This window comes from Papio anubis, chromosome 11 (assembly GCF_008728515.1).
Source record: "Papio anubis isolate 15944 chromosome 11, Panubis1.0, whole genome shotgun sequence".
In the NCBI taxonomy this organism is placed as follows: Eukaryota; Metazoa; Chordata; class Mammalia; order Primates; family Cercopithecidae; genus Papio; species Papio anubis.
Genome location: NC_044986.1, coordinates 113,494,317 through 113,508,715, shown reverse-complemented (window position 1 = coordinate 113,508,715; position 14,399 = coordinate 113,494,317). Strand labels below are relative to the sequence as shown.

At 46.7% G+C, this 14,399-nt stretch overlaps 1 protein-coding gene across 9 annotated transcripts in view; it reads right to left on the bottom strand.

The window, feature by feature from the left end:
• The window catches only part of CAMK1D (calcium/calmodulin dependent protein kinase ID), a 489,271-nt gene that overhangs the window by 277,498 nt on the left and 197,374 nt on the right, over positions 1 to 14,399 (bottom strand). For 8 of the 9 annotated variants that reach the window (XM_031652513.1, XM_031652515.1, XM_009213982.4 and 5 more), the window contains exon 2: positions 625 to 756. In XM_031652513.1, coding sequence (XP_031508373.1) covers positions 625 to 756 — 132 coding nt within the window. Of the gene's footprint in view, positions 1 to 624; positions 757 to 14,399 lie in introns of those variants that run through there. The other variant, XM_031652519.1, reaches the window with a different exon arrangement.

The window sequence follows — 14,399 nt, the reverse complement described above, 5'->3', positions numbered from 1 at the left end:
GGAGCTGCAAGGCTTTGGACACATGACTGTATTTTATGAGCTTCATCACCTTATCATAAATAAAACAGTAACAACAACAACAACAACAGTACTCATAGCGGTGGCAACAGCACAGACCTTTACTGAGCACTTACTACGTGGTGAGTGCCGCAGTGAGCCCTTCACAAAAACATAGTAAGCAGCATCTTACCAAATCCCTACAACACCCTGCCAAGGAGATGCCAGTAACTCCATTTTACAGAGACTTGGGGCTCCGAAGCCGGCCCACGGTCACTCGGATATCGTGAGTGGCAGGGTCTCAAGCAAGTCTGCCTGACAGCTGTGCTCTTTGGAATTGAGAACTACTTCCAGCCATGGCCATGAATGTTATAAGACACGAGAGATCTATGGGAAAAGTGCTTTGAAAGTTGGTTATCATTTGCAGAGTCCTCTGGGGGCCCCTCTGCCCCCGAGGAAAGTCTGCCTCCGGGGCAGGCATCCTGCAGGACACAGGGGCCAGGAGGTGGGAAAGGGAGGAGGGGAGGTGTTGGGGAGGGGAGGAGGGAGGAGGACAGGAGGGAGGAGGGGAGGACGGGAGGAGGGGAGGAGGGGAGGAGGGGAGGAGGGCTGCCCTCCAGCACTTACTTTCTCAGGACAGCTATCTCATTCTCTATGCTGCTTTCCTTGCCCTTCAGCGCCTTCTTAGGGATACACTTCACGGCAAAGAGCTTGCCAGTTGCCTTCTCTTCAGCTAAAACCACTTCCGAAAAGGCCCCGCTGTGAACAAAGAGGGAAAAAAAAGAACACTTAGATGCAGGAGTCTGGTTTTGCAATAGCTCTATTCACCCTACCACCAAAGTTTGAGTAAACAATAATGACGGCTTAATTGTAAGCATTACTGTTACTTTTATCCACCATGGCTCCTTGCCAAACATCTTTGTGCAAACAAATACACAGGGGCGGCCAGGCACAGTGGCTCACGCCTGTAATCCCAGCACTTTGGGAGGCTGAGGCAGGCGGATCACCTGAGGTCAGGAGTTCAAGACCAGTTTGGCCAACATGGTGAAACCCCGTCTCTACTAACAATACAAAAAATTAGCCAGGCGGGGTGGCACACACCTGTCATCCCAGCTACTTGGGAGGCTGAGGCAGGAGAATCGCTTGAACTCGGGAGGCAGAGGTTGCAGTGAGCCGAGATCGTGCCACTGCACTCCAGCCTGGGCCACACAGCAAGACTCTGTCTCAAAAAATAATAATAATAATAATAATTTTTTTAAAAAAGAAGTACACAGGGGCAAGCATGCTTTCCTGCAAAGGGACATGTGGATGTGGAGGTCAACATGGTGAGGCCACCTCCCGGTGCCACCTGCTGCACAGCACAGTGGCGTCACTTTGGAGCCCACAAGAGGTTTCTTCTACAGAAAAGGACTGGATCCTTCTGCCGGTGTCAGCTCTCCGCACCTCCACACAGACCAGAAAGTCACACTAAAACCCCCAGGTCCTCACAGGCTTTTTCATCTAGAGGAAATTTCAGAGCGCTCTGCAAACACTGGACTCCTTCTCCCAGCTGGGTAAGGATATGACGCGGTGTGAGCAGTGTTGTAGGTGGTCCAGACACAGGGTCATTAATTGGTCCGAGGGTACAAGTGCTTACCAAGCAGCTTGAATCCTTTTGAAACCAAAGAAACTAACAAACAAGGGCCATAGACTGGGGAAGACTGTCCTGCCTGAAAATACACATTTCACTCTGCAACGGCAGAGCAACAAACTAAAACCAGGACATCTGGGGCTGGAGAGCCCATTTCTCTGGAGGAACCCCTTGTGATCAGGGAGCCCCAGAGCCAGCACCCCAGGACCACCTCCTTCACTGACGGCAAGCAAGCCCTACATGCAGAACTCCACTAATAATCCTGGCATGGAACAGGCTCCTCCGTCATCCCCAGATCCTCCAGATCCCAGCTCTGTGCACAGGGAGGTACCAGAGCCCACCGAGTCATTCTCTGTCCCGAGACTTTCAACTCCTGCTTCAAGAAACCAACGGGCCGGGCGCGGTGGCTCACGCCTGTAATCCCAGCACTTTGGGAGGCCGAGGCAGGCGGATCACAAGGTCAGGAGATCGAGACCACGGTGAAACCTCGTCTCTACTAAAAATACAAAAAATTAGCCGGGCGCGGTTGTGGGCGCCTGTAGTCCCAGCTACTCGGGAGGCTGAGGCAGGAGAATGGCGGGAACCCGGGAGGCGGAGCTTGCAGTGAGCTGAGATCCGGCCACTGCACTCCAGCCTGGGCGACAGAGCGAGACTCCGTCTCAAAAAAAAAAAAAAAAAAAAAGGAAACCAACGTTCCTGTGTCCAGAGAAACCACTGGAAGCCCCAGTGTTATGGCAATGCCAGGGCTTCAGGCATTACCTTCTTCAGTCCAATGGTCCCCAACCTTTTTGGCATCAGGGACCAGCTTCATGGAAACCAATTTTTCCATGGACCCGGGAGAGGAGGGTGGTTTGGGGATGACTCAAGTGCATTACATTTCTTGTGCACTTTATTTCATTTTTTTGAGATGGAATCTGGCTCTATTGCCCAGGCTGGAGTACAGTGGCACAATCTTGGCTCACTGCAACCTCTGCCTCCCAGGTTCCAGTGATTCTCCTGCTTCAGCTTCCTAAGGAGGTGGGATTACAGGTGTCCACCACCATTAAAATTTTTGTATTTTTAGTAGAGATGGGGTTTCACCATGTTGCCCAGGCTGCTCTCGAAGTCCCGACCTCAAGTGATTCTCTCGCCTCAAACTCCCAAAGTGCTGGGATTATAGGTGTGAACCACCATGCCCAGCCACTTTATTTCTATTATTATTACACACGAATGTATAATGAAATAATTCTATAACTTGCCATAATGCAGAATCCGTGGGAGCCCTGAGCTTGTTTTCCTGTAACTAGATGGTCCCATCTGGGGGTGATGGGAGACAGTGACAGATCATCAGGCATTAGATTCTCATAAGGAGCGTGGAACCCAGATCCCTCGTGTGCACAGTTCACAACAGGGTTCGTGCTCCTATGAGAATCCAGTGCCGCTGCTGATCTGACAGGAGGCGGAGCTCAGGCGGTAACGAGAACAACAGGGAGTGGCTGTTAAGTACAGATGACGCTTTGCTTGCTTGCCCGCTGCTCACCTCTTGCTGGGCGGCAAAGTTCCTAACAGGCCACATACCCTACCGGTATTGGTCTGCGGCCTAGGGGTTGGGAACCCCTACTTTAGTCACCGTCAAAGGGATTCCTGAACAGAGGGAACACCCTTCCTCCTCCTCTCCTTGGCCTCCTGACAGCAATGCACACTCTGTCACAATCCAAGGGAAGGTAAATGCATGTTTAAAAATCCTTTCCAGCGAGAGGAATTCACTTCCACTCAGTGCAATTAACCTCAGGACAGCATTCCCATCGGCCCATGAATGCTCATGAGAGAAGCCTGTCTATAGCTTCAAGGTCTGTTTGAAAACCAAATCCAAGGGGCAGAACATAGTCCTTCCACAAAATATCCCAGATGAAAAATATCAGAAGCAGGATCTTCTGCCCAAATCCACAAATTATTCATCTGTAAGATTCTCCCCTCAAAACACTACATCTCAGAAGCCAAACCTTCTAGAACCTGCCAGAACAATCATCATTAAATATAAACACATAAACCCACCACAGGTTTATCACAGAGGGATACACGGAGTCAGGCATTCCCAGTGACACCGGCCATGGCCAATGGCTTTTGTCCAGGAAACTCAAATCATAACAATTCCAGAGACGGCCCCTGAGCCCATGGCCCATCCCTCCTCACTCATCTCTAAGCCAGGGGGAGACAGGTGGCTGCACCTCACAGAGTTCTTAGGTGGGCCGAGACCCTGAATGAGGAGGTACGTGTTCCCCCTCACGACCCTCCGGAGGTACAACAAGAACTATGTTAGAGTATGAGAAAAATCACTGGGGAAAGACCAAGGTTCAAGCACCACGGGTGGTTTAATACCAGATACTTCATTCATTCATTCATTCAGTCAGTCAGTCAGTTTCCCTGTTGGCCACTTGAGTCCCTAATGCTGATGACACCCCAATGTTCCTGAGTTTGTTGGATTTACTAAGTTCATTTTCCAGAAGGTGGAAAAGCCCTTTGGCAGCAGTGACCACAGACAAGGGCTTGGGCTGGGAACGGCAATCAGGCCCCTCTCCTCCTGGGCTGCCCCTCGCTCCACTCTCCATCTGCAGGTGCTCCTTCCTCTACGGAATCCCTGTGATCAGAAATGACCACGGCCCACACAGAGGGGACACCCTGCTCAATCGGACCCTTGGGAGCCTATAAGAGAAGAGCATTTCCTTGCTTGGAGGAAACGGAGTGAGAAGTGAGGTTGCCGCAGGACTCAGCCCAAGGGACAAGAGATTGAGGAAGGGACCGAGGGGTCTCCTCAGAGCCAGCACTGCCACGGCAGGAAGCTGACAACACGGCGAGGCAGTAGTGCCCGTGGAGCTAGGGTTTTTCTGCCTTTGTCCCTGGTTAGGTGGGGATGGGCTATGTGGCCCCCTATGGGGAAGGCAGGACAACGGCACAAAGGTACGTCAAGAGAGTCACATGCTAAACAGCCCAGGCTTGACACCACATGACCAAGGAGTCTCCATCAGAAGATCCTGAGTAGAGTCACGGAGCCAAGTTTCCAGTCCCATTCTCTGTGAATGCAAGTCAGCACGCAACTCCACGCCTAGGTCTATACCCAGAAGTGAAAGCGGGGAATGAACAGGGGCGTCGACAGCCACAGTCACAGCGGCATTATTCACAACAGCCACGAGGTGGCAACAACCCTTGCATCCACTGGGGGACAAATGGATAAAATCTGGTCTACACATGTAACAGCAAATAGACACAAACAGCAATGGAATTCTGACCCATGCCGGAACACAGATGAACTCTGAGGACATTATGCTAAAGGAAATAAACCAGATACAAAAAGCCAAATATCATATGATTCTACTTACAGGAGGTGTCCAAAGTCATCAAATTCATAGAGGAAGAAAGTAGAACTGTGGTTGCTAGGGACTAGGGGGAGAAGGCAATGGGGAGTTCTGTTTAATGGGGACAGAGTTTCCGTTTGGGAAGATGAAAAGGATCTGGAGACCAGGCACGGTGGCTCATGCCTGTAATCCCAGCACTTTGGGAGGCCAAGGCAGGCAGATCACTTGAGGTCAAGAGTTTGAGACCAGCCTGGCCAATATGGTGAAACCCCGTCTCTACTAAAAATATAAAAATTAGCAGTGTGTGGTGGCACATGTCTGTAGTCCCAGCTACTCAGGAGGCTGAGGTGGGAGAACCACTTGGGTCCTGGAGGCGGAGGCTGCAGTGAGCTGAGATCACGCCTATGCACTCCAGCCTCAATGACAGAGCAAGACTCCTTCTCAAAAAAAAAAAAAAAAAAAAAAAAAGAGAAAGAAAAAAAAAAGGTCTGGAGATGGATGGGGTTGATGGTTGCACAATGATGTGAATATACTTGATGCTACCAAACTGTACTCTGTCAAATGGTTAAAATAGGCCGGGCACAGCAGCTCATGCCTATAATCCCAGCACTTTGGGAGGCTGAGGTGGGAGGATCGCTTGAGCCCAGGAGTTCGAGACCAACCTGGGCACCACAGTGAAACCCTGTCTCTACAAAAAAATTAAAAAATTAGCCAAGTACGGTGGTATACACCTGTCATACCAGCTACTTGGGAGGCTAAGGTAGGAGGATCACTTGGGCCCGGGAGGTCAAGGCTGCAGTGAGCCATGATCACGGGACTGTACTTCAGCCTGGGCCATAGAGCAAGACCTTGTCCCCCGCTGCACCCCACACCCTACCCGTCAAAAAGGTTAAAGTGGTAAAGTTTATGTTATGTATATTTCACCGCAATAAAAAGATAAACATAAAAGGTCTGCTTGCTTCTAATCAATGATGTTGCCTGAGGACGGATACATTGGAAAAACTAGATAGATCTTTTCACTAAATACCTCACTAAAGGAAAAAAAAATTATATCAACTGTAGGGTGCCAGCTGGAGTGAGCAACTTGATATTTACAAAGGACTGTGGCATATATCAGTGAATCCACTCCTTACAGCAACCCCATGAAGCAGACGAGAAGTTACTGCCATCTCCATTTTACAGATGAGGATACTGAGTCCCATCACACAAGTGGTAAAGGGCAAAAAATAGAACTCGGTTTCCTATTGCCTCCGAGGTCCTTTCTCAATGAGTCATGCCAGGCTGATACCCATGGCTACCAGGGCGTGTGCTTGGCAAGCACTGCAGGTGACAGGGATGGAGGGGTTAGAAGACCCTGTAGTCAGATGAGCTGCCATCGCTCCAAGCCCGCAAATCCACCTGCTTTATCATTTAGCCAAACAATGTGCATTTACCTGCTTTAAGCTTTCGAAAGACGAAGTTCTCTGGCCTTCTTAAGGGATATGAGATTACCATAAACTGTTACTGTTCCCACAATAAACAGAAATCACTTGAAGACACTTCCCCTGTTCCAGGAAATTTAATTAGAAACATCAAACACAAAGCTCATGAATGAACAGTTTGAGCACTTTCTATATTATATAACACAGTGGTGCGTGTGTATGTGTGTGTGTGTGAGAGAGAGAGAGGAGGGGGGTGTCCTTGTGACATGAAAGGCTACAGCAAGGAAAATGATCTGAAAACCTATAAAGACTTCCTGCAACCCAAGAACATAAATTCCAAGGAACAAAAGCAGGGACAGAGTGACAAAGTTTTAAAAAATACAAAGAGGTCAAAGCAGGTTGCAGTCTATAGGCTATAAAACACAAGCATTGTGCATTTAAAGCTGAACGATGGGGCACTCCAGCCAGACTGAATCATGCTGGCAACTTAAAATTGTCGTCTGGGCACAGCTGTCACTGGCCTGGAGCCCGTGCCCCACTCTTCTCTCTGCAGTCCGCCTTCTTCCTCCACCACCACTTGACTGGACCCTCGTGGGCAGGGCCCCCCCAGGGGTCTCCCAGTTGCTAAACCCAGTGGCTTCCTCTCACTGCTCATCCTACTGGTTTTTGCCTTGACCTTCTTCCTAAAATTCTTTGCTTCTTGGTTCTACAGCATAGCTCTCTCCTTCTGCCTCTATGTCCATTTCCTCTCCATCTCCATCTCCTCTTCCTCCCTTCAAACATCAGTGGGCCCTCAAGGGTTCATCTGCAACCTTTCCTTCTTCCTAGTCTGTATCTTCCCCATGGAAATCTCAGCTGTTTCCATAGTCTCAGCCCCCTCTGTCCTTTGATGGCCTCCTAAGCTTCATCCACATTTTAATCTCTCTCATGTGCAAACCTTACCTTCTCCACCCACAAAGGCCCTTCCCAGCCTCTAAAGAGCACGATAACCAAAGTGAAACACAGTTATCTTTATCCCAAAACTTTCTTTCATTTCTACTAATCAGTAATGCGGCCTAGAAACCTGTCTACTTTACTGCTCTCTGTCTCTGTCATTTCCATCGCCAAGTTCATTCAGGTCTTCCGCTTGAGACAAGAGTCTCAAACGCCCGCCTGTTCCTCCATCCCTTCACTGTTCCTCTGGTTCATGTCCTCCTTCTCTCGATTCTGCAATACCTCCACCCACTCCTTCCTGGTCCCGTAGCCCCCAGCGAGCCCACTGTTACCTGCTACCTCCTGTTACTGAAATTACTCTTCTGGAAATAAGATTTGATTATGTCATTACCCTCCTTAAATCATTGAGGTTTCATGTCTATGGGATCAAGTTCAAATCCCTTTGCAAGTTACCCATGCCACTCGAAGCTTTTCTAAACCTGACCACAACTTTGCAGGCTCATCTGCCACTACAGCCACTGTCCCCAACACAAACACTCCCCACCATATACAAGTCACCTCAACCCAACCATACCACTCAACAGGCAGTTTCCCGAACACACAATGGCCTTTCACACCACTGGCCTTTGTTAAAAGTTCTGCCCATCCCCTCCTTCCCTGAATGTCATTCATTCCTTTTTCTTTCTGCTTGGCAAAATTCCATGTCTTTTTCTTTTTTTTTTTTTTGAGACAGAGTCTCGCTCTGTCACCCAGGCTGGAGTACAGTGGTGCTATCATGGCTCACTGCAACCTCCGAATCCCTGGTTCAAGCAATTCTCCTGTCTCAGCCTCCCGAGTAGCTGGGATTACAGGCACATGCCACCACGCCAGGCTAATTTTTGTATTTTTAGTAGAGACGGGGTTTCACCATGTTGGCCAGGATGGTCTCAATCTCCTGACCTCGTGATCTGCCCGCCTCGGCCTCCCAAAGTGCTAGGATTATAGGTGTGAGCCACTGCGCCCAGCTAATTCCAAGTATTTTTCAAAGGCCCAGATGGTATATTTCCTCCTTTTTCCTTTTTTGTTTTTTTACTGTGAGACAGAGTCTCACTCTGTCACCTAGGCTGGAGTGCTGTGGCGTCATCTCAGCTCACTGCAACCCCCGCCTCTGGGGTTCAAGCCATTCTCCTGCCTCAGTCTCCTGAATAGCTAAGACTACAGGCGCACACCACCATACCCAGCTAGCTTTTTTTTTTTTTTTTTTTTTTTTTAGTAGAGACGAGTTTTCACTATGTTAGTCAGGCTGGTCTCGAACTCCTGACCTCAAGTGATCCGCCCACCATGACCTCTTATTTCCTCCTCTTTTAAGGTTTTCTCAATTGCTTCTCACCCAGGCAGAATGATGCTCTCCTTCTGAAAAATGTGGCTTAAACGTACATTACCTATCCCATGTGCACATCCCATTACAGTCCTTAACATGCTTCCTATACGAGAATAGGAGGTGCATGTATTCTGTTTCTGTGTCTCTAGACCTAATAAAAATTGTGCCAACTGGTGCTCAAGACACTTCTGATGATGACCATTATTGGGGGCTCTCCTCTGATTCCCCATCAGGCTCTTCACTCCTCCTGTGCTGTAGATCTGCAAAGTAAGTAATGTATCCTAATGACCTTCTACTCAACACCAGTACTATCCACTCAACACTAGTACTATCCACTCAACACTAGTACCATCCACTCAACACTAGTACCATCCACTCAACATTAGTACTACCCACTCAACACTAGTACTAGAAAACAGTACTGCCTCTTTTCTCCTTCATAATATGTTTCTCTAAGTTTCTATGCAAGCCTGTGCAGAAAGAACCTCAAAGGTTTCTCTTGAGGCATAAAAATTATTTGAGTACCTCTGATTTATTTTAAAACATGCACTTACGTGCCTGAATGCTTAAGTAATATTATACAGTTGAATAATCCAGAGATCACTGTTTGTTTTGACTAGAAAAAGTCTTAAATTTGTTAATTTATGATATTTTCTCCCTATAAACTTTCATCCTTGTTGAATAAGTAAAATTTGGTAAAAAGAAACAGCAGATTTTTTATACAGATGAAAGGACTTTAGAAAATGCATAACTGTGGGAGAAATAAAAATTTCAGTGTTTCAAAAACTGCATTTTTTCAAGTTGTGACAAGACATTTATTTGAATGATAAAGAAAGCCATTATTCTATTTAAAAAACACAAAATTTCCATCAAAAAGGAATCTCTGTGATAAATTACTGGAAAGGTCAAATAAAAATTTAATCTTGAAATGCTAAATGTTTTCTTCACCTGATGATAGGCTGTACAAATTGCAAAAGTTGAATCCTTCCTCCTTTTCCCCACATTTCAAAGAAAATCAAATCATCACCCACAGGCAGCTCATCCTGATTACAAGCCAGGTGCCTGCGAGGAAATAATCTTTTGAGAACCAAATTTCCAAGACTAAAGGAAACCATCCCATTTTCCATAGCGATGAAAGAATTCTAAATGGCTACTTAGACTTTTAACTTCATAAATGAGGGCTCTGGAAAATAAAAGCTGTTTTGCTTTGCTTTATCTAGTCAGTTTCAATGGACCGTGGTGTTACGATGGTTGGCTCTCCATGCTGTTAAATGTATACCCAGTCCTCTCTGAGTGAAATGATCTGAGGTCCAAGTGACCAGTGAGTGACAGGGCAAAGAAAAGAAGCGGACCTGGGATCTGGGAATGTTCTTCCTGAGTTCCCTGAAAAAGGAACACAAAATGCATGTGCCCTAAGGATGCCTTGGCTAAAAACAGACATTTAAGGGCTTGTGAACTGGTTTTTTACCCTTCTCCTGTGCTATAGATAGGCATGTGCTTACCTGTAGTTAAAAAATTATCAGAATCATTCTGACTCCAGTCATCTTAACTCCAGACCTTTAGCTTATGCTGGGCCCAGAACTCACAACCAAGCCAAGCCCAGAGATACGCTGGCTAACTCCCTCCTCACTACCAATTATTATTGTAAAAAATGGAAACAAGAAATCTGTTTCTATCCCAGTTTCTCATAATCTTTTCCAGTTTCTAATACCTTTCATCTTTAACCTGAGGTTGTTAAGAATAATCGGGCAACAGCCAGGCGTGGGAGGCTAACACCCGTAATCCTAGCACTTTGGGAGGCCAAGGGGGGTAGATCACATGAGGTCAGGAGTTTGAGATCAGCCTGGCCACCATGGCGAAACCAGTCTTTACTGAAAAAATACAAAAATTAGCCGGGCGTGGTGGTGGGCGCCTGTAATCCCGGCCAACTCGGGAGGCTGAGACAGGAGAATCACTTGAACCCAGGAGGCAGAGGTTGCAGTGAGCCAAGATCGCGCCACTGCACTCCAGCCTGGGTGGCAGAGCAAGACTCTGTCTCAAAAAAAGCAAAAAAAAAACAAAAACAAAAACAAACAAACAAAAAAACACACAATAATAGCTGGGCGTGGAGGCTCACACCTGTAATCCCAACACTTGGGAAGGCTGGGGAGGGCGGATCATCTGAGATGAGGAGTTCAAGATCAGCCCGGCCAACATGGTGAAACCCCGTGTCTACCTAAAATACAAAAATGAGCCAGGAGTGGTGGCGGGTACCTGTAGTCCCAGCTACTCGGGAGGCTGAGGGAGGAGAATGGCTCGAACCCGGGAGGCGGAAGTTGTTGCAGTGAACCAAGGTCATGCTGCTGCACTCCAGCCTGGGCAACAGAGTGAGACTCAGTCTCAAAAATAAATAATAAATAAATAAATAAATAAATAAATAAGTGCACATTATTTTAAAATAAATTCTTTTCTCGGACAAGAGCAATTTAATCACAAAATGGTCAAAAATTGTAGCCTCCGACCAATCTGCTGTGACTTGCACATTTTAGGTGCTCCAAAACTGTTGGTCAAACAGAACTGCTGGAACCTGGAAAGGACTCCTCTGACTTTTAATGAGAATCAGGAATTCAGGAGCTGTCTTTTTGATTCATGACAGTTCACTAAACCAACCACTGGGTGAAATTATATCCATCCCAAATTAGACCAAGAAATAATCAGATGATACTGAAATGATGTGCCCTATTAGCTTAGTGTAGCTATTATTGGCTCTTTGCCTTTCTATGCTTTTTAGTCATTCTACATACAAATCAGACTGACTGTGTTATTAACTTGATGAACAGCATCGCTTCCAGCCTACTGCCCTTACCAGACTGTGTAACTGGGTCTGTAGATGTTACCCCCTGGCCTCTGACCATAAATTAAAATGTTCTTTTCTACTAATCATATTATTTTCCCCAGTGTCACATCAGCACAATATTAAAGGCTGGTTTTAAAACACTGAAAAGCTGGGGTGCCATGGCTCATGCCTGTAATCCCAGCACTTTGGGAGGCCAAGGCAGGAGGATCACTTTAGGAGTTCCAGACCAGCCTGGACAACAGAATAAAACCCCATCTTTACCAAAAAAAAAATTCAAAAATGATCCGGCCATGGTGGTGCGTGCCTATGGTCCCAGCTACTCATGAAGCTGAGGTAGGAGGATCACTTGGGCTGGGTGGCTGAGACTGCAGTAAGCCATGACTGCACCACTGCACTCCAGGGTGACAAAGAGAGATCCAAAAAAAGGAAAGGAAGGGAGGGAGGGAAGAACGAAGGAAGGAAGGAAGGAAGGAAGGAAGGAGGGAGGGAGGGAGGGAGGGAGGGAGGGAGGGAGGGAAGGAAGGAAGGAAGGAAGGAAGGAAGGAAGGAAGGAAGGAAGGAAGGAGCGAGCAAAAAATGAAGTTGGTGGTACTTGGCTTGAGACCATCTAGGAAATAGGTGCCTTTTAGACCTATTGTTCCAGATCAGAATCAACTCTTAAAACGGAAAAACCTGTTTGCTAACCCTAACCCTTACAGACCCCAGAGAATTCGAATGGATCATAACAGTAGTGAAGTTGGCTGGGCGCAGTGACTCACGCCTGTAATCCCAGTACTTTCAGGTGCCGAGGTGGGTGAATCACAAGGTCAGGAGTTCGAGACCAGCCTGACCAACATGGTGAAACCCCGTCTCCAAGAATACAAAAATTAGCCAGGCGTGGTGGCACACGCCTGTAATCCTAGCTACTCATGAGGCTGAGGCAGGAGAACTGCTTGAACCTGGGCAGTGGAGGTTGCAGTGAGCTGAAATCATATCACTGTACTCCAGCCTGGGTCACAGAGCGAGACTCCATCGAAAAGAAAAAGAGAGAAGGAAGGAAGGAAGGGGGGAAGGAGGGAAGGAGGGAAGGAGGGAAGCAGGGAAGGAGGGAGGGAAGGAGGGAAGGAAGGAATGACAGTAGTGAAGTAAATGGTCTCAATGTTCAATGTCTACGCAACTCTCCCGGCAAAAATTTGGCAATTTTAGAAGTGACACTAACTCCTTCTGATAGAATCTTCAGCTAAAAATCTTCACTAAATCGCACACCACTAACGACATTTTGTAGTGCTAATTCAGCACATTGACCTAAGAAAAGCCAGGCCCAATCTGGAAAATAAAGTTACGCCAAGCACACACAGCAAAAAGACTTGCTTTCACATGCCTGAAGAACAAATGTGTCCAAGAAAATGGATATCCAACTTAGATACAATGTCTATTCATTAAAATGTATCTTTTAAAGCCCTGCACCTGACAATTACATAGTAAGCCTTATATTTGGTTATGCTAATGCTTAAGCTAAAAGTATTAAAATTCTATTTCTTAAAAAAAACAAAAAACTGTAACGCGGGTTCTTATTAACTAGGACCGGTGCCTGACTAATCAGTTCAAATTAGAAACATATCCTTAACTTTAGCAAGTAGATGCTTAGGAACAGAGAGAATCCTTCAAAACAGTTACGCTTTCTCACTGAAAAATTCTCGTCTTCCTCTTTAACTGGTCAATTTCTCAATGATAAGCAACCCCTGCATAATAGTTTCAAGAACCATGATGAGACATTCTTAAATACCCACACGATTAGCTTAATTTTTGTCCAGATCAGTTTTCATTCTGAGTACAATCCTATGTCTGAAACTGCCACCAGGGCAGGTCTAGGTTATGACAATACTTATCACAGGGAAAAGGCATCAAAATGCTGACACAATCATTGCTTGTGACACCTTTGGTTTCTGCAGGTGTTTCTGTGGCACTAAATCTTTACCGTTCACAGCCTCACTGATCCAAATGCAGAAGACAAATAAATTCCACATGAGAGCTTACTGCCACACTCTTAAAAACACGCTTCGTTTAATAGCACTCCTTGCTTTCCTCCTTCACTTCTCTGACAGGCTCCCACATTTTATCTCTGCTCTTCTCATGCCATTTGTTAAAGGTTGATATGGAACCGAAGTGAGTCAATCATTTTTTTTTCTTGTACCAACAGGGAACATCCATGGAAGCCTAGTTTTTGGAGGCAGAGGCAGAATAAAATATTCAGGCCAGACACGGTGGCTCATGCCTGTAATCCCAACAGTTTGAGAGGCCAAGGCAGGAGGATCACTTGAGGCCAGGAGTTGGAGACCAGCCTGGACAACATAGCGAGACCCCCAACTCTACAAAAAAAAAAAAGAAAAAGGAAAAATTAGCTAGGTGTAGTTGCACACGCCTGTAGTCCTACCTCCTTGGGAGGCTGAGGTGGGTGGATCGCTTGAGTCCAGGAGTTCAAAGTTACAATGAGCTATGATCACACCATTGCACTCCAGCCTACAGTGTGACAGAGTGAGACCCTGTCTCTTAAAAAAATATTCAGTTCTTTTTGAGATTACAAAATCTCCTTATAGCTACAGCGTAAAAAGCTGGCAACACTCAAGGGCAAATAAAGTGTCCAGGTGGGCCATGCATGCATTTGTTGCCAGGGTATATTTTCCATGGATGACAAAGGTACTGACTTGGATGAAACTGCAACCCCCGGGATACTCTCTTTCTTCATCACCTGTGCGGACCTCTTCGCCAGCACTTCTCACTGTGGTCTTCCCAGATCTCCTGCTGGAGACAGATTTCTCCCTGCAGAGGTGGCTCTTCAGAGGCGAACTCCCCTTTCTCACTTCCATCCCTGATGGTGGGGGAACCAGACCTAGCAAATGCTCATGTTCTG